At 43.0% G+C, this 19,581-nt stretch overlaps 1 protein-coding gene across 1 annotated transcript in view; it reads left to right on the forward strand.

The window, feature by feature from the left end:
* The window catches only part of NRBF2 (nuclear receptor binding factor 2), a 28,497-nt gene extending 9,380 nt beyond the window's left edge, over positions 1 to 19,117 (forward strand). The window contains exons 2-4 of the mRNA XM_069101863.1: positions 10,105 to 10,189; positions 15,714 to 15,754; positions 17,598 to 19,117. Coding sequence (XP_068957964.1) covers positions 10,105 to 10,189; positions 15,714 to 15,754; positions 17,598 to 18,287 — 816 coding nt within the window. The 3' untranslated portion in view covers positions 18,288 to 19,117. The remainder of the gene's footprint in view (positions 1 to 10,104; positions 10,190 to 15,713; positions 15,755 to 17,597) is intronic.
* Positions 19,118 to 19,581: the final 464 nt, after the last annotated feature.

Here is a 19,581-nt window from a genome sequence, read left to right on the forward strand (position 1 = left end):
TTAAGAAAATAAAATAAGATTTTTAAAGCATAAGCTCTTATTTTCTCTAGACAGAATAGAATATATATGACTTCCTCTTTTACAGCAACAATAATAATAATAGGTAGCATTTATTGAGTTTTTTAAGGTTTGCAGAGTTGTTTTCTCATTTCTCGTTTGGAAGTGCTATCAGTGTTGGTTATACTATAGTTACATTGACTTGTGCAGAATAGGTGGACTCTTGGGGATTTTTTTGGTGACCCTCCAAATCGTCCAGTAGTTACTAAATTCTCAATAGAATTCATTATAATTAGTTTTAAATTGAATAGGAAATACTAAGAAATATAATTTAATCTCCTTGAGAGCAGGTTGCCTTTATACACCCTGGCTAGTATACTTAGACTTGCTGAAATAAACTTAATACTTATTGAAAAGAAAAACAGCCCTTTTAATAGGTAGGTGGTAACTCTAAATGAAAGGATGTCTGTCTCAGCTCCAAAAAGAGGAGGCACTGCTCTCCATACCAGTAGTTTTCAGTCAAGCAATCCAACTGGGAACATGTGAAACAGGACTGTGGAAAAATAGAGCTGGGGTGGGCAGGGGAGGACAGCATAGGTGGGGAATGGTTGTGTTTGTGGTATAGCCACGTCACAGGGTCAGGGAGGCTAAAGAGATGTTTGCAGCCTGGTGTTGGAAAAGGAACTTTGGTCACCTGGGTATCTAGTTTGTTTTTTTAAAAATATTTTCAATCCTGAACTAGGATGAGGTTAAATATTACCTGGTTTGTTTGTAAAGTAACTGGCTGCTTAGTCACAACTAATTTCAAAAGATTCCTGGTCAATAGTATATCAATTAAGATAATTGTTTGTAATTCTAGGTAGAATTTAAGCCCTATGAGAACAAAAACTTTTTGGCCTTTCTAGGTACCTTGCATGTTATAGATGAAAAGGGTCTCCCCTCAAGATGCTTGACTTTATAGAAACTACTTTTCTTTTAACACTTTTGGAGCTCGGTCTTTCTCTTCTCACTTATTATATTATTTAATTCAAATTACTGAGTCATTTGAATATTAGTTATTTCTGACAATATCTGGAGTGATTCTACTTGGAAGACTGAAAAAAAAACTCACTTCCTTTTACTTGTACTTTTAAAACTACATGTGTACATTGACATATAGGTATTTAACAGTATAAACCATTATAGATAAAAAACTCAAAGCCCCAGTGTGCAAGATTTAAAAGTTAGACTTGTGCTCTTTGCTGGTTAACTCTACACCAAAAATGTCTAGATTAACTTGGAAATAATACTGACATCTTCCTTGTTTTAATTTTTAACTTCTTAGCTGTATCTGTAAAATAGATTAAATAGCTCATTTTCTGCATATACTTAAAGTCCAGTGGCAAATTGATATTGAAAGCAGCTTGGTTTCATGATCAAAAAGTGATTTACTTAATTCTTTAAAGTTTTACAGATCACTTTACTCAAAACAAAAGACATGACAAAAATTATCCCAGTTTTATAGATGAGAAAATGGAGGTTCAGAGACATTTCTTAAGACAGGATTTACCCAGGTTCTCACGAACAAGAAAATTGTGTAACTAGGATTTGAGCCTGGCCCCTTGACTCTGAATTCTACTCTTTGCTACAAGAAAGGACACTTGACTGGGTGTCAAAACACCCAAAGTTGAAGTCCCAGTGTACTGGGATTCCTTTAAGCCTTGAAGCTTAGGTTTCCTTGTCTGTAAAATAGGTGTGATGATATATGCATAACCTTACAGTCGTTTTGAGAAAAGTGAGTTGTAAAGCAATAAGGGTGTCCTAGAAATCAGTGCAGGTTTAAGCATTAATAGCTTCAGAAGTATATAGGCTATATAGACTTAAAAAAAACAACATTAAAAAGGCTTTTCATTTACGTTATTAAACTATTGATATATTATTAAAATTTTACATAATCACTCTCTTCTGCACTTCAGTTTCTGAACTTTGTAGAAAGCTTTTATTAGCTGCTGTTCAGTGATTGAAAGGATTGCATTTGTAATCTTAAGGTTAGCCAAAGAATGAGGTTTTAATTCACAGGGATGGCTGCCAACCTGCCCATAGGAGAGAGGGCCATCCAGATTCTGTGGCTGCACTCTTTAGACTCGCTCACCCTACTTGCAGGATGGCTAGCCTTCTGCTCCTGGGACACTGAATGAGGACGGGGCAAGAAGTGTTCCTGCCATCTCTTCACTGTGCCTGGCACTGAGCAGATGCTCGGTGCAGTGTGGGCGCGCGCGCGCGCGCGCGTGTGTGTGTGTGTGTGTGTGTGTAACAATTAAGAGTTTAAAACTGTACTTAGGATTTCTGTTACACCCTGTATTATAATGTGAACTGGTATTGGTTTTTTGTTAGTAGTCAGATCATTTACTTCATTGGAACACGTTTCTTTCTAAGTCTTCAAGTAATTGCCATTACTTCATGTTTCTTGCCTGATTCAGTCCTTTTCAAAATTGTGGCTCTGCTTTTTGGAAGATGTGACAATTTAAGGTGTGTTCAGTTCTTGACTGGGGTAGAAACCTTTCTAGCTCTTTTTTTATTTTTTAAATTCCACAAACACCTTGTGCTATTCTTTAAATACTTTTTTTTTTTGAGAGGGGAAGGCGGGGCAATTGGGGTTAAGTGACTTTTCCCAAAGTCACACAGCTAGTTAAGTGTCAAGTGTCTGAGACCTGATTTGAACTCAGGTCCTCCTGACTTCAGGGCTATTCACTCTGTTTGCTCTATTCACTGTGACACCTAGCTGCCCCAAATACTTACTTTAAAAAAAAAATAGAAACCATTTAGTACTGATTAGTTATTCCATTAATTTTGTGTTTTATGGTTAAGGGTCACTCACAACTTAGCCCTGTGTGGGTCAGCCACAGTACCTAGTTTGTTAATCCCTTGTTTTTGAAGAGGACCAGTGACATCATGGGTGATATCTTGACTTGCTTGTGAATTGAATTTCAGCAAGGTAGGATTGTGAAACATGGTAGCCCACTTTCTTCCTGAATTTTGAAGTCCAGTAGCAGGACAGAAGTCAAGAGGATAGGCAATGGTCCTGAATGCATTTGACCTTGTCGCCTCCAATGTCTGACCAGTGACCAGGCTCCAAGCCTTCCCATAGCTTCAGCCACCTTTCTGGCAGTTGGTTGGAACAAATTGTTTTCATCTACCCGTTCTCTCAGGGAAAGTCATCACATGTTTGGGGTGGACATGCCCCTAACTCACTGACAGGTTTGAGAACTGTTGGTTACTCTCAGCCTGGTTTAGCCTGTCTTCAGACTTAGGCTGCTAGGCATGCTACAGCTTCTTGGATCCACAGGTGAGAGTTGAGTTCAAGGTGGATGGATATTCAACCCTGAAAAGGGCTCAGCAAGCCCTCCTACCAGAGGTGTTCATCCACATACCCCCCACAGTGCCTCATGTTAGGTCTTATACCGAGGAGTCATGGATGCCAAGCTGGCAGCAGCTGCTCAGGGGAAGTAGAGTCCATCTGGCATGGAAGGGGTCAGCTTGTTTTAGGACTAGAGTCTTGTTCCTGAGCAAGCTTTGTAATTTGACAGTGCCGTTGCCCCAGTGGTGGTTTCAGGAGGGTGGAAGGGCCTTCTCCCTGAATTTGAACTTTCCTTGTTGTGAGGCACTTAACTCTATGGGATTAGTACAGTTCTGCTCTCATTTCTCTCCAGTTCCAAGTTGCAGTGAACATTTCCTTAAGTGTTTTAACCTTCCTTTTCTTGGGGTTTACTAGTTTATGTTTTAAGCATAAGACCTCATTGGTATGTCTACTTCTGTCCTTTGCATTTTCAAACATTCAGCAACTATTTGGCTCCTGCTTATGTTCCAGGCTCTATGCTAGGAACTAGGAATATAAAGACAAAAAGGAAAAATTCCCTGGCCTAAAGGAGCTTACCCTTTATCAAGGGAAACCTATCCAAGTCAAGTGTAGCTAAAATATATACAAAGTAAATAAACGGCCGTTTAGTAGAGGGAGGCAGCAGCGGGAATGGTGAAAGACCTCATAGGAAGTGAATGGCGCTTGAGCTGTTAGAGAATGTTCAGTATTCTGCAAGGTGGAGGGAAGGAGGAATTATGGCAGAGGCTTGGGGAAGATCAGACAGCTTGTGCTGAGGCTTTGAGTGGGGAGCTGAAGCGTCATGGATGAGAAGCTGCATTTTGGTGGCCTGTAGAGTGTGTGTGATGTAGAAGAGCCCTTTCTATTGGATTCTCACGGTCAGGAAGCCCCTATGTGAGGCCTTGGAGGGGGAGTGAGTCGGCCAGTTCTGGAGGTATCTCACTTTGGCAGCTCTGTGGAGAAGGGAGAGGCTAGAGGCAGAAAGCCCAATTAAGAGGCCTTTCCAGTAATTTAGGTGAGAAGTGATGAGGCCCTGCACTAGGGTGGTGGCTTGTATAAACACAGAAGGGGGTGGCAGCAGAAATGTTATGGAGATAGACTGTGGGAAGACGAAGGAGAGTTCATAGTTAAACATGACTTTAAGGTTGAGAACCTGAGTGAGGAGGAGAGTGGGACCTTCTTTACATCACTGACTTGGCTGATGATAAAGAATATGGTCCTACTGTGGAATATTCCTTGCAAAAAGCCTGCCTGTTTCCTGTTGATACCTTCATCGAAAACATTCTGAAGTTGGAGGTAGATCTTGTTCATAAAAATTGTACGTGAGAAAGGAGGGATAATTCCTACTCCCAGAGTCGTGATGCCATTGGTGTGGAGAAGGGAGAGTAGAGAGTCTTAGGAATTGGTTTTTAGACGGTTTTTAGTTTTCTATAAACTTTAACCTTATTTCATTGTAAACTTTTTATAACCTTTAACTAGAGCAATTGATACAATTTCAATGTCAGCATCTTGTCCGGTGATAGAGGAAAAAGCTAAGTTTACACTTTTAACATTCTTGCTGTAACAAAACCAGGAGACAGAAGGAAACTGCTCCACAGTGGAAGGATGTCTCAGCCTGTCTCTGGAGGAACACCTCAAGCTGCTGCTGGGATTGTTTTCACTGTGCATCCAAAGGCAATGAGAAACATAACTGCATGGGATTCTTATGGTGGTGGCGGTGACGATGACAGTGATGGCGGCGGTGGCGTGGTTTTGAAGCGCCTTGCTGTCCTAGATGTACTCCAACTTTTCAGTCTTCAGTCAGAAATGTGGAGTCCAGGGCTGACCCCAGTGTGGCTGCATGCAGGGAGCTATGTGTGCTTGAGCTGGTGCTACCACTTCCATCTTCTGGATTTTTATGCATCACTAAATACATCCTAAAATGACATGAGCTGTTTTTTGGCTACCAGCTTGCTCTCTTGACTCATATTGAACTTTCAGATCTTTTCTAATAACTTTTGCTTCCTCTCCCCAAGATTTTTTTTCAGATGAACAGCTGTTTTAGTCACGCCTCCCTTATCTTGTACTTCTGAGGTTGATTTTCTGAAACCAAATAGAGAATTTTAATATTTATCTTTCAAGCTTCATATTCTTGATTTTTCTTTATCATTCCAACCCGTCAAGATCTCGTTGAATCAGAGAGGCCTCTGTTTTCTTATCTGTACCATACAAGGATTAGATTAGAGCAGGAATTAAAAGCTTTTTTGCTGTCATGGACCTCTTCAGGTGGATGGAGACCTATGGATGCCTTCGAATAATGTTTTTAGATCAGTCAGAGTAAATGCTAAAGTTCAATTAGAGGTTAGTAAAATAGGTAATTTGTTTCTATACAAGTTCCTGACCTCTCAGAATCTAGCCATGGAGCCACAGAGCCCAAGTCAATAAGCATTTACTAAGCATCTGTGTGCTTGGTGCTGGGCACTGTGCTAAGTGTTGGGGATGAAAAAGAATGGCAAAAGGCAGTTGTTGCTGTCCAGCAACAACTATGCCTGCAGACAACTTTGCACAAACAAGTCACATACAAGATAAGTTGGAGACACTCAGCAGAAAGAAGACACTAACATTAAAGGAGATTGGGAAGGGCTTCTTAGAGAAGTGGGTTTCTGTGGGCCTAGAGGAGAAGGAGGAGGAGGAGAATTCAGGTATGGGGTGCAGCTAGTAAACATTCGCAGAGTTGGGAGGTGAAGTGTCTGGTTTGAGGAACAGCAAGGAGGCCAGTGTCATTCAGTTACAGAATGGGACAGGGGGCGAGGAAGTGGGCTCTAAAGTATAAGAAAACTGGCAAGGTAGGAAAGGGGACAGGTTATGTAGGGCTTTGAACAACAAATGGGATTTTATATTTGATCTTGGAGGTGATAGGGGGCTACTGGAATTTATGGAATGACCAGGGAGTATGTGACATGATCAGACCTGCTTAGGAGATCACTTTAACAGCTGGGTGAAGAGAGGTAGGAGAAAGGGAGACCAAGCAGCAGGCCATTGCCATAGTCCATGTGTGAAACAGCACAGGTGATGGCCGTGTCAGAGGAGAGAAGGTTACCGATGCATTGTCTTCTGGGACTTGACAACGGATTGCGTATGAGAGAGTTGGAGGGGGATGCCTAGATTAGGAACCCTTGACAGGAAGAGGAAAGTTAGGGGGAGGGAAGAAACGGGGCAGTTCAGTTTGGGACATGTGGAGTTGAAGATGCCTACAGGACGTCTAATTGGAAATGTTTGCTAGGCAGTTTTAGGTGTGAGACTGGAGGTCAGCAGAGAGGTTAGGGCTAGATATTAGATTTGAAAATAATCGGTACGAAGGTAACTAAATCCATGAAAAGAACAAAGGAAGAAGGAAGGGAGAGAGAGAAGGGATGAAACAAACATGCATTCAAGTGCCACCATATGTACTAAGCATTTCACAACTCTTATCTGATCCTCACAACAGCCTGGTAAGGCAGGCACTCTTATGAGTCCTATTTCATAGTTTAGGAAACTGAAGCAGGTGTACAGATGTCGACCAGGACAGAGAGCTCTATGGGACACCTGTGGGACCCCCAGGCTTAGTGGGTGTGACCTGGATCAAGATTCATCAGAGAAGACTTAGGAGTGGTCAGAGGCCCAGGAGAGAGAGGGGGCCCTGAACCCCACAGAAGAGAGTCTCAAGGAGGAGAAGGGTGCTCACTGGGGTCCAAGGCTAATAAGCCCCTTCCTCTTCTAGATCCATGAACCTTACAAAGTAGCAGAATTGGAACAGGGTGGGTTTGGGGAAGAGGTGTCTTTCATCTCTTTCTGTACCTCTGAACTTGCCTTTTTTCTTTTAGCCACTTTTTGAATAGTGTTGAATTGGATTGTCTGCTGTAGTAAAAGTTCTTTCAGGACCCAGAACACCCTCTTCTTTACAAAATACTCAACATTTGGGGGGGGCGGCGGGGGGAAGGTAGGGCAAATGGGGTTAAGTGACTTGTCCAAGGTCACATGGCTAGTATGTCAAGTGTCTGAGGCCGGATTTGAACTCAGGTTCTCCTGACTCCAGGGCTGGTGCTCTATTCACTGCGCCCACCTAGCTGCCCTTCAGAACATTTTGGGGGTTTTTTATTTATTTTTTTTTGGAGGGCATTTAGGGTTAAGTGACTTGCCCAATGTCACATGGCTAGTTTTTGTGTTGTGTCTGAGGCCAGATTTGAACTCAGGTCCTCCTGACTCCAGGGCCAGTGCTCTATTCACTGTGCTACCTAGCCACCCCCAGAACATTTTAGATACTTATTTACAAACTAAATTGAGATTAGGTGGAAAGAAGGCGTCTCTTTCATTTCATCAAGCATTAGGTACCTGCTGCCTTCTTCTCAGAATTGGGAGAGAGCAGAACTGAAGCTAATGCTATGTCTGCTCTGTACCCTGTTAGCAGGAGGACAACCTGTTAGTACCTGAAAGGGGCCTGCACCCTCCTCGTTATGGAGATGAGGAAGCTGAAGATGAGAGAGTGAAGAGACCTGCCCAGCATCACAGCTTTTAAGAGCCTCCGTTTCATTATCTGTAAAATGGAGTTGGCCTACATCTCCAAGGTTCCTTTCAGTCTCCAGTCTGTGAGCTGGGGGTGGCAAAGTGCTTTGTGAAGACTTCCGGTCAGCAGGGGTGGTATTAATGATTGAGGTTTCCCATAAAGCTCTGCCCTTGCCTGTCAGTAGGTCAGTTTTAGTAGATCACTTAACCTTTCTGGGCCTCACTGTTCTCACCTGTAAAGTGAGACTCAGCCAGCTAGATAAGAGATCCCAGCTCATTCATAACATTGTAGAGCTGAGTGGATCTTAGACATTCTTGACTTGAAGTCTGTGAACTTGGATGGGAAAACATGATGTGTCCTGTATGTTTCATATCATGCATTTTAAAATATTATTCTGAGTAGGGGAGCATAGACTTCCCAGACTGCCCAAGGGATCTGTGACTTTGAAAAGGTTTAGAACCCACTGACCTAGTCTAGCTTTTCTCATTTTACAGATCATCTACATTCCTTCCCAATTCCACTGTCCTCTGACCCCAAGGTGTACCTCTAAGTCCATAGGATTCTTGAATCATGGAAACTTTCTTGAAAATGATGTGAGTCATTTGATACAGAGCAGACAGAATACATTTTCTGTGACAGTTTGATTTTCAGTTTGCGAACTTGTCTGATTAACCCTTTCTTTACCTGATTCTTGCTTTCCTTGGTGTGGATCTTCACTCCATAGTCTTAGGAGATTGTTTCATGAGTTAATTGGCTAGTGTTCCAGTGATGAGCCCCTCACAGATTCACTGGTCAAGTCCTTGGAAGACCTAGACTCCATCAGACCTGGCACATAGTAAGTGCTTGATAAATTACCTTTGCCTGTGCTTGGCAGACCAGGCCAGAGCCTCCCTCTGCTGTCCTCTCCACGTCCTGATGTAGCATTGGGCTAGGACTAGAATCCTAAATCTGGAGCTGCAGGGGGTCCCTCGTTGTACAGATGAGACTGAGAGTACCTTGCATAGTAGGTCTGAGACAGGATTCGAACCCAGGTTTTTCTGATGCCCAAGTCTGGCTCTCTGTGCACAGCACCATGATATTATGGAGTTCAGTGGAGACTCTCAATGCTAAAAGTCTTTGTTTTAATGTCTGTGAAAACTTAAAACATACTAAATATGGTCTGTGTTGATCCAGTTTCTAGAATTTTCCTTTTTTTTGTAATATAACCAAAACTATCTTGTAATTGTAAATTATCCATCAAATATATGAGAACTAGGAATTTTGAAATAGTAACTTGCTAATGTAGAAAGGGGTGGATAGGGCAGATGGTGCAGTGGTGGAATGACACCAAGTGTAACATTAAGTTCCTACAGGGGCAGAGCCTTATATTCTCAGGAAGGTCTGCTCTGAAGAAATCCTTTTAAATTAGGGAAAAAACCCAGCATTGATCATCTGATAGGTGTATCTGAGTAATATAATGATTAGCTACCAGTAGCTTGACAACTAATATTTCAGACCTGTTGGGTTTTTCTTCTCTAACTATTTTTGCTTACTTAGTACCTCTAATAGTAGGAGGTGAGACAAATGTATACCATAACATTTTTATTTATTAATTTACATCTTTGCTTGAGGAATGAAACTGATCGTAAAGGAGCTTTTGTTATTTATGAATTTCAGTTTACCCTCATTCTCCTATCCTTCCCGCCATGAATGACTTCCTAATTTAAGAGCTAGACAGGACCTCAGAAACTCCCTAGTCTAACAGGATTCCTGAACAGGAATCTGTTCTACAACGTTCCCTTGAAATGGTCTTTGAGCCTTTGCTCAGAGATTTCCAACGAGAGGGAACCCACTCTCCCTGGCAGCCCATTCCACTCTTGAATTCAGCTCTTGAGTGTTAAGAAATTTATTCATTTTCTCCCTGTTCTCCTAGTTCTGTGTGCCCTGTGGGGTGAAGCAGAAAAGAAGCCTTAATCCTACTCGGACGTGAAAGCCTCCAGATACCATAAAGCAGCTTCCTTTTCTTCTAAGCTCAGTGTCCCCAGCTCCCTCAGCCTACCTGCAGTCCTTTCACTGGTCTAGTTACTTGGTGTGCACCCGTTATACTTTATCAGTGTCTTTCCTAAGATGTGGTGTCTAGACCTGAATGTGGCCTTGTATTCCTGGTGTTATGGACACGGTGTTGTTGCCTCGCCTTGTTGCTTGCCCCAAGTCCCCTCTTCAGTGGTCTTCTGGTGTTTTTGTTTTCCAGGCTCATCAGCAGAGCAGGAAAGCAGACCGGTCATTGGCTGCAGGGAAATACGAAGAGGCCATTTTGTGTCACCAGAAGGCGGCTGGTGAGTGTTCTAGAGGAAACGTTCCCTCTAAATGATAATAACTTTTGTGCTAACTTGAGCAGTTTCACTTCCCCTCCAGGTCTTCACAAATCTTTATTTAGAATGGAAAGAGCAGTAATAACACTCTGGCCTTCACATACAGACTCTCCGATGGAACATTTGTTTTTCCACGTGTGGTGGTGGCTATGTACTGATCAGCCTCTTGGACTTGTTCCAAGAACTCATGAGAACCTGTGGTGGCATCCTGAGGCTGGTCCAAGATCACTGGGGAATGTCATAGAGCCTATCAACATGTAAAGACAGAAACCAGTTGTAGGATGAATGTCAATTCATTCACTCTTATGCCCAGGGAGGTGGGCTTAGATTTCAAAGAGTTAACCCTTAGGGATTCTGAGTATAAATAGCCTAACCCATATCAGCCACCTCTATCTGCTTTCTCATTTCTGAGAAGAACCCTCAGAATGCATAACTCAGACACCCCCCTTTTGGTTCTAAAATTCTTTGTCCTGATTTTTTGTCATGTTCAGGTGTAGAGAAATTAAAGGAAGCAGCCTGGCAGAACTTTTCAGCTTAATTAAGAGACATTACGCAAGTCTGATTAGTAAGTCCCACAAAGATAATTGACTTAGCTATGGGGCTGGGTGGTATTCTTGGTTTTAGTCATTTTAAGCCAATTAAATTAGTCTTTATCTTAGTGCTGTATTGTGGTATTCTAAGTATAGCAAGTTATTTTAACTCGAAATAGAATTAGACACCCTCATGTTTTTTAAAATGAGGTGCACAACATAACTCATAAGGTCCGTAGCGGAAATGATCAGTCTACAGAAAAGACATTCTGTGTGAAACAAGTTAGGATTTTGAACAACGGTCTGAAGTTAAATCCCCATCTTAGCATATGAGAACAGGGGAGACTTAAGAATCATTTGAGGCCATTTCTGAAGAGCCACCAAGAGCTCAAAGGGTCTTGGATGAGCACATTCAAGAGCTCTTGTTCTGGGCTTTCCTTCTTTTAGTAACTGGGGTAGTTTCTTTCCTTCCGCAGATCAACTCATCTGCCTTGATGGGTGCTCTGTGAGCAGTCTACTTCCTTGAGAATTTAGTTTGTAAATGAATTGAGACAAGGAACTCACAGGAGTTATGGATCCCCTTAGGAACCTACTGCTGGAGATAAGTGTGAGTGTAGTTGATGTAAGGAACCAGCTGACCAGTAAACAGTGAGATCAGGAGCAGAAATGCTGTTAAAATTTCACCCCAAAATGAGGTTTCTTTGGCTTATAGGAGAGACGGAGAGATTCTGGCAAACTCTAAGGAGGAGTTCAGCAAAACTAAAGGGGCACTAGTCTGCTAGCAGTTTAGCTCCTGGATGTTAACAGGAGAAAACAGAAGGCAAACAGCTAGCAGGACCAGAGGGAGAGGGCTTCGGATCTTAAGAGAGAGATTCAGACAGGGAACAGACTAAAAAAACTTGTTGGACCAAGTTCTAGATGAAAACAAATTTCTGCCTTTCTCTCATCACATGGCTGGCAGAGGGAGAGGCTAGAGAGAGGGAAGCTGAGGACAATGGGCACATTACATTTGTATTAGAGCAGATCAGTGTCCATCATTCATGAGGCATGTTTTGCTGTGTTCCTACAATCAGGCTTTGTGCTTCAGTAACAGTTTAACAGATTGCTGATAGAATTTTAATAGATATTGCTTTTAAAAAAATAAACCAGCAAGATTCCTGAGAATTAGTCCTTTTTGCCGGCCAGTTTCCCTAAATATACTTTAAACACTGGGTTTGGGCACCACATTTAGTCAGACTGAAGGATAGGGAGGAGGGTGACAAGCAATTTCATCAGAGTTTGTGTGACTGAATATTTTATGGGGCTCACTTCTGTCATGATTGAGCTGTGTGACCTTGGGCAAAGCACAGGAATGTCTCTGGTTCTATTCTTTTCCTTTGTGAAATGGGAGTGTTGAACTGACTCTCAAAATGTTTTTTCCAACACTCATGTATGAGGTTCATATGAGTCTTTAAACAAAGCTCTGAACAGGACTGAGGGAAAAGCAGGTGTGGTGGATTTGGGGTCTGGATTTGAGTCCTCCCCTGCCACTTCATGCTTTGGGAAAGTGACTTCTCTCAACCTCAGCCTTCGCAGTCACAGCAGGAGAGACTTGAGCAGCCCCAAGCTTCCAGCCCTGAAGCCTGTGATTCTATAAACTTTGGCTGATGGAAGTGGTTTGTGTGAAATATGCTCATCATCCTTTACTTCAGAGAGTTTTGTTGATGTTCACTTTTCTTTTTCTATCCCTTTTCAAAAATTAGCACCCTGAGGCTGCTGAACAAATTATATGATGAACTTGAAATTTGTTTGCTTTTGGTTAGTAAATAATATGGTTTTGCAGTGGTAATCCTTTATTCTTGGTTTTCAATTTTGCTATTTTCATGGGTTTCTGTGATCATAAGAAAGCAATAATTTATTTTGCATTCCAAATGAATGTGTAGGCATAAAGACAACATCCTCTCAGTTGGATCAGGGGATTTCCTCACTTAAAATGTCCTTGATTGAATTGTTCTCTCCTTTCAATCCTGGTTCCTAGATTCTGGAGCTGGGGAGTAGAGCAAAAGTCAAGCCATGTGTTCAGCATAGATATACTGTGTGGGATGTGAGGCAATGGGCATATAGAAGGTATTGCCAAAACATGGTCTTGCCTTCTAGGGCCTTAGCTTTAAGCATAAGATGGCCACACAGGGAGCTGCACTGTTACAACAGGGCAGCAGTGAAGTGCATTGGAAGATGACCAAGTCGAGTGTTGTGTGACATTTGAGGAGAAAGGGGCTGCCAGCCAGGGGAAAGTTCCATGGGGAGGGTGACATGAGAATTAGGTTTTAATGGGTGGTAGCTGTTTAGTGGGTGAAGAGAGGGAAAGGAAGTCATTTAAAGCAGAAGTAGTGGCCTGAGTCAAGGCCTGGAGACCAAAGAGCATGAGGGCACGTCCAGGGGGTTTGGTGTCTTATTGTGTGAGGTAACTAAGAAGATAAGGTGATTCCAGGCAGTAGAAGACTTCAAATGAATGGTGAGCAGAGAAGTTCAAACTATATTCAGAAGTAAGTAGGGAGAGTCTATTAAAGTTTTTTGAGCAGAGGTGTGAAAGACCAAATCAGTGTATCAGAATTATTCTTAAAAGTGATCAGATGCATCCCACCCCTCTCATTTTTTAGATGAAAATATTGAGGTCCATTGGAGGCCAGGTGACTTTGCCTTGTGTCATATAGAAAGTAAATGACAGATGTAGGACAGTCAGAAACACTTTTTTTTTTTTTTTGGTCTTTGTATCTCCCTCCCAGTAAAATAAAAGTCTGTGAAACTGAAGGAGGAGGAGGAGTGCGTGTCTGGTAGGTGGAGATATGGGTAACAGTGTCAGAAAATTACCGCAGGTTAGGACAGTATTACTTGTGGCAGCTCAAGTGTAGGAGAGAAGGTGGATACAGGCATGACCCAGAGTGAGACTTGGCAGGGTGGGAAGAGTGGAAAAACCAGAAGACATAAGATTTAAGGTCAGAATATAATAAAGTCAAGTCTGAGAGGGAATTAAAGTGACTCCAGAAAAGGAGTGATGGGCTGGGGGATCCCGCTGAGGGACAGGAGACTGCATGCTGGTGACTGCTTGGTAGTTGAGGGCCCAGGAGATTCCAATCAAAAGGGAGAGGTGTCCTGTTGGTGATGGTAGAGTACAACTAGAAAGTGACTGTCAGGAGATGTAGGTGTGATGAACTTGGAGGCCAGATGGTTTGAGGCGATGTCAGGGTGAATGTTGAGGACTCCACAAAGAAGAGCAGAGTGCAGAGGAAAACTGTGTAAATAGATACTGCATTTGACAAAGTGAATTGGGCCCAGAGACCAGAGGAAAAAAAAGAGGTCATAAAGTGTAAAGCTGTTTATAATTTTTAGTATTTTTTATTGGTAAAGAACCGGAAACTAACAGGGTAGCCATCCATTGGGGAATAAGTATCTGAGGCCCTATCAGAACTTGGAAAGATGAGACTTCCTGACTCCAGGTGTAGCAGCAGTCTGTTCACCGTACCACATAGTTGACCTATGAATAGACATAGGAATGCTATTGTGCTGTGAGCAAATGATGAAGGGGATGGTTTCAGAGATACTTGGAAAGACTTGGATGAGCTGGCACAGAGTAAGGTCAGGAAAACATTTGGTTCTTTAGCATCAATATTATAAAAATGAACAGTTCTGAAAGGCTCAAGAACTCTGATCAGTGCAGATGAACAGCCATGGTTCTGAAGGATCAGTGATGATGAATGCTGCCTGTTTCATGACAAGGGGATAAGTAGGTTGAATAAGACACCCATTTTTGGATATGGCCAATTACAAGACCTTTGCATTTAATGGAGGGTTTTAGAGGAGGAGGCAAAGAAAAGAAATGCTTGATAATTGAAAAAAATAAGAGTGTCTTCAAGGGTAGTGAAATCTAAAGGAGCAGAATCTGGATGGACGATGAGCTGACTAATGGTAATGAAGGAGGAGGGACTTGATGGAGCATTGGGGAACAAGGAGTCATTGAACTACTCTTTGCCTGTCCCACGTGTTGCAGGGACATTGAGAGAAGCAGCAGTCAGCAGGGTAGAGGGTGGCCAGGGAGGATGTGTCTCCCAGAAAGAGCCAGGTTTCCATTGTTGTGAGAAGATGGAAAGGGTGTGAGATGGAGGACAAAAGCGAGTCTGTTAATGATGGAGCAGGGAGGTTCCAGGGGTACCACGGACAGGTTTGAATAAAGGAGAAAGGGGCTGGTTCACTTACCATCTCCTGCAGGAGACTTTCTCTGACTCCCTTGTTGGTGTCCCATAAAAAAAAAATTCACTGGTCTAATAGGTTCTTGAAGTCAGAGATGCATTTGGGTTTGTTTTTGTACCCTGTACTCATGACATGGGCCTGACACATAGCTACTTCCTACGTGTTTTCTGGATTAAACTAACCTAGAGTTCTAGTTCCAGGTCAGGCAGATCACTTCTTAACTTCTCATCTTCTCCACCACGCTCCCATTGAGGAGGTCAGGACATTGCAGCCGTGGTGCTCCTTGGCTGGCTGCCCCTCACGGTCCTGATGTTTGGGTGGTCAGGCCAGACAGTGTGTAGTGACAGAGTAAGGAGATCCCAAAGACCAAAGGGGCAGGAGCTCCACCCTTTGGTAGGCACACTGGGTACGGGAGCTGCCTGATTCCTCTGCGCCGATAGTTCAGGGAGTAGCTACCTCCCAGAGTGTTCGAGAAGGCTTAGAGCAGTTAGAATTAAGGATATAGGCAGAGGGTTTAGCATTAGTGAGCCATAGGGATTATGTGGTAATAGACTCCCAGGGGAAGTGATTTACCCAAGGTCACCCTTTGTTCCACCATCTTTCACCACATTTACACAATGCAATTTTAACATCAGTGCTTTTGACAGTTGATATTATTTGAAATTTCTACTTATTTTGTCCTTTGTAATATGTTGCGTTTTTTTTTAATTAATGTGTCTCTTTTTACATAGCATATCTTTCTGAAGCCATGAAACTGACACAGTCTGAGCAGGTAAGATACTTCACTAATATTTACAAGAATGGGTGGTTTGAGATTTCCTTATAGAGGCCCGGGAATGTCACATCAAGTCTGATTACCCAGACTTGTTCTGTGTAAAATATTCTGCCTGTGTGGACAGCGAATGGTAGGTCCCTTAGGGAGGAAATGGATTTGGAATAGTTTATTGATGCTGGAGGTTTTGACATCACATTATTTTCTGACTATATCCCTGTCCTGCCCAGTCAACCTCCTCTTGTTATGAAGAGTTGAGAGGAGAGGGAGCAGTTCAGCACAACTTTGCTCATTTTTTCTTTTGAGCTCTTTGGTCATTATAAGGCTTTCAGGCCCAGTTACCACCCCTGCCCCATTTACATTGCTGTAGGCATTGTCTATGTTGTTTTCCTGGTTCTCTGTTTCTTTGTATTAGTTCTTTTGCTTCCCAAACTTCTGAATTTTTCATATCCATTGTTCCTTATGGCTCAATTATATTCCAATATATTCAGTATTATTTCTTACCAGTTAATGAGCCATCTACACTGTTTGCGGTGTGCTACCAGAAAAAGTATTTCAGCAGCCCCATTGCAGAAATATGAATCTATTGGCACTCTCGGATTGCTTTTTAATATATTGCCAGATGGCCCAGTCTGTTGGGAGAACCACTTAGAGTCACTCTAGACCTTTGAAACGCTGCTATAGTTCCTTGAGCTAAACACACCCTTGCCCAAACGGAAAGAGAGGGCCTGCCTTTGTTGGGTCTTTGGTGGACCCCATCAGAGATTAGAATTGGCAGGGCCCCCGGGCCAGCTGGACCCAGTTCTTCATTTCACTAATGAAAGGCCTGAGGAGCTGAGGGGTGTAGTGCCAGGCACTAGGGCTTCTTCTAATGCTGTGCCCCATGCCAGGTGTGCTTGGCTTCCTTGACATTTGTTTGTTCTGTCTACCTGGTAAGTCAAAAGTGCCTTCTAGATTGATTCTTGTGTGCTTGGTGTCCCAGCAGCTAAACCCTTCCAAGTTGTTCAGAGAGTAATTTTAAATAGTATCATTTAGTAGAGAGTTAGTTCCTGGGTTGCATTTATAGACCTTTGGTGCAGCTGATTTATTAGTAGAAGCAATGGGTTCCTCCTTCCTGCTGCTCCAAACTGAAAGAAGAGTAGTTTTAGGATTTCCATTGCCACTGGCTCTGTGGAGCCACTTCCCAGCTTTGGTTCTCACAGTCTGTGCTGTGGCACAGCCTCCACTAGGGGTCCCCCAAATTCTCCTGAACTGAACTTGCTACTTCCTGTTGACACATGAGTCTTTTGACTCCTATGGTGTAGTGATTCCTCCTGGCAAGAATAACAGGTGCCTTGAGAGCCGCAGTCTTAGACCAGACTTTTTATTAGCTGTCCCCTTTCTGCTTGTCAGCTGACTGCAGAAGGAAAAGCTTTATCCACGTGGCCCTGAGAAAAACCATCACTCAGATTTAAATGTTGGTGGGTAGGGGGTCTTGGCTGCTGGAGTAGATGGCTATGGTGTTTTAAGCACTTTGGAAAAAATAGATATGTCCAGACATCTTGCATTTATTTGGGAAAGTATATTATTGGAATTATGTCTGTTTCCCTAGATGAATTGCTAACCAGCCTATCCTTCAGCAAAATTTTCAGGCTTTCTAAATCTTGATAAGTTTGACATTTTTTTTTGTTGGTTCATTGATTAAAGAGATCATATTAAAATGATTGTATTGTAGTTTTCCTTTATGTAACTCCACATTGTTACCAGATTAGACCCAAGAGTTGGGAATTTGAAAGGAATATTGAGAAGCACTGAAGTGCCTTGGCTTTGTAACTTTTGGAAATTACCATTTCCCTCTTTCTAGGCTCAGTTATCACTGGAATTACAAAGGGATAGCCACATGAAACAACTCTTGCTTATTCAGGAGAGGTGGAAAAGGGCAAAGCGGGAGGAAAGGTGGAAAGCCCAGCAGATTCCTGACGGAACGCCTCATCTCCTGATGTCCAGCAGGCCGCTGGCCGAGGATGGGTCTGAGGGCCTCAGTGTGCCCAAGTCTCAGCAGTCTAGTCCTGCCACAGTGCCAGCAGTCCTTGACAGGGACCCAGACACTCTTCTTTTTCTTCTTCAGAAGAGAAAAGACCCAACAGAACCGTGTCCCGGCAGCAAAGTCCCCAAAGATGACAAAACAACGATAGAAGAGCAGGCGACCAAGATCGCTGACCTAAAGCGACATGTGGAGTTTCTTGTGGCTGACAACGAAAGGTTGAGGAGAGAAAACAAGCAGCTCCGCGCTGAGAAGGCCAGGCTCCAGAAGACTCCTCTTGAAAAGGAATTGGATGTAGATGCTGACTTTGTAGAAAAATCTGAATTATGGAGCCTGCCTCCCCCTGCAGAGACTGCTTCAGCCTCTTCTCCCTGGCAGGAGTTTCCAACCAATACAGGGAAAGCCAAGGACATTCCCATCCCCAACCTTCCTCCCTTGGACTTTCCGTCCCCAGAGCTTCCGCTTCTGGAGCTCTCTGAAGATATTCTGAAAGGACTTATGAACAGTTAAATGGAAGGTCACAAGGGGCTAAAATGGTGGTGGTAAGGGAGAGGAAATCATACAGTGAAAACAGCAAAAAGGGAAAACCGCGAGGCTCGGGACGGTCCGGTCCAGGTGGAGGCCCACTGGATGGACCAGTGTAGGAGAAGAGGCCTGGCCACGCCGTAGAGAACGGTCACTGTGAAGCACCCAGCACAGCCTTGCAATTGGCCGGGGCTGAGGAAGCTGGAGGTGGCAGACGCTAACCTCTCGAGGGTCTCTCTCCCAATTCAAACCAAATGGCGACCCGGAATCACTTTCTTCAAGCAGCAGTTATTTTCCTTCTCTTAACTTCAGGGTTATGCTATAGGTAATAATTAATCTATAATGCCATAAAGGATAATGCAAAATCGAATTAATACAGGAGCCAAGGGTGGCCTTGTATTGGAAAGATGCTTTCTCTCATGCATTGACTGCATGCATTTTGTTATGCACAATTTATCAATTCTAATGAGGTGTGTCAGTTACACGCCTTCCTAGGTGATCCCACATGTGCCACACTTTGCACTACTCCTAACATGATGATAACCTCAAGACTGTCAGGAGAAATGTTTAAATTTCCACTTTATGAAGAAAGGAACCAAATTATTAGTTCTGCTTTTTAAAAAAAAGTATCAGTTTACATAATTAATCAGGGTGCATCATAAGTTTTAACTTTTTGTTTGCTGTATTAAAATGTTATGCATCATTTAAAAAATAACCAAGGAATTGCCCTTTTTTTTGAATGGTGCATGAATGGAAGTAATGCTAGTTGGCAGTATTTGATTGCAAGAAATCAATAAAATAATTGTGTTTTATTACCCTTGTTGAGTCTGATTGGCAGATATGACACGTTTGGTACAGCTCCTATATCTGTCAAGTCACAGTATGGAGCCTGCTCCTTCCAGCTGACACTGCTTTCATCTGCTCAGGTGTGCTGGGGGCAGATTCCTCAGGGTCGATGACACTTCACCCCTGGTGCAGGTGGACCCAAGCAGTGTGGTCCTAAAGGTTGCCTTGACCAGGTTTGGGCCCAGAAGGACATCTAGCACTGAGCATGAGGGCTCCTCTGTCCATTGTGAGCTGGGGGAGTGGTCACTGCCCACAGCCTCTTCCTTGTGGACAGATGCTATTGTGTTTCTAGCATTGGCAGCTTTTTACACAGTGAAACGCAATGCGGACAACAGATGATGGAGGGAGTCACCCAGAAACCACCACAGTTAGTTTTCCTCTTATCCTTTTCCCTTCCTCTGAAACCAAAAAAATGATCCAAATCTGGGAGGAT

Source organism: Petaurus breviceps, unplaced genomic scaffold (genome assembly GCF_028583685.1).
Source record: "Petaurus breviceps papuanus isolate PSGF00001 unplaced genomic scaffold, PetGlider_PUasm1.0 490, whole genome shotgun sequence".
Taxonomy (NCBI): Eukaryota; Metazoa; Chordata; class Mammalia; order Diprotodontia; family Petauridae; genus Petaurus; species Petaurus breviceps.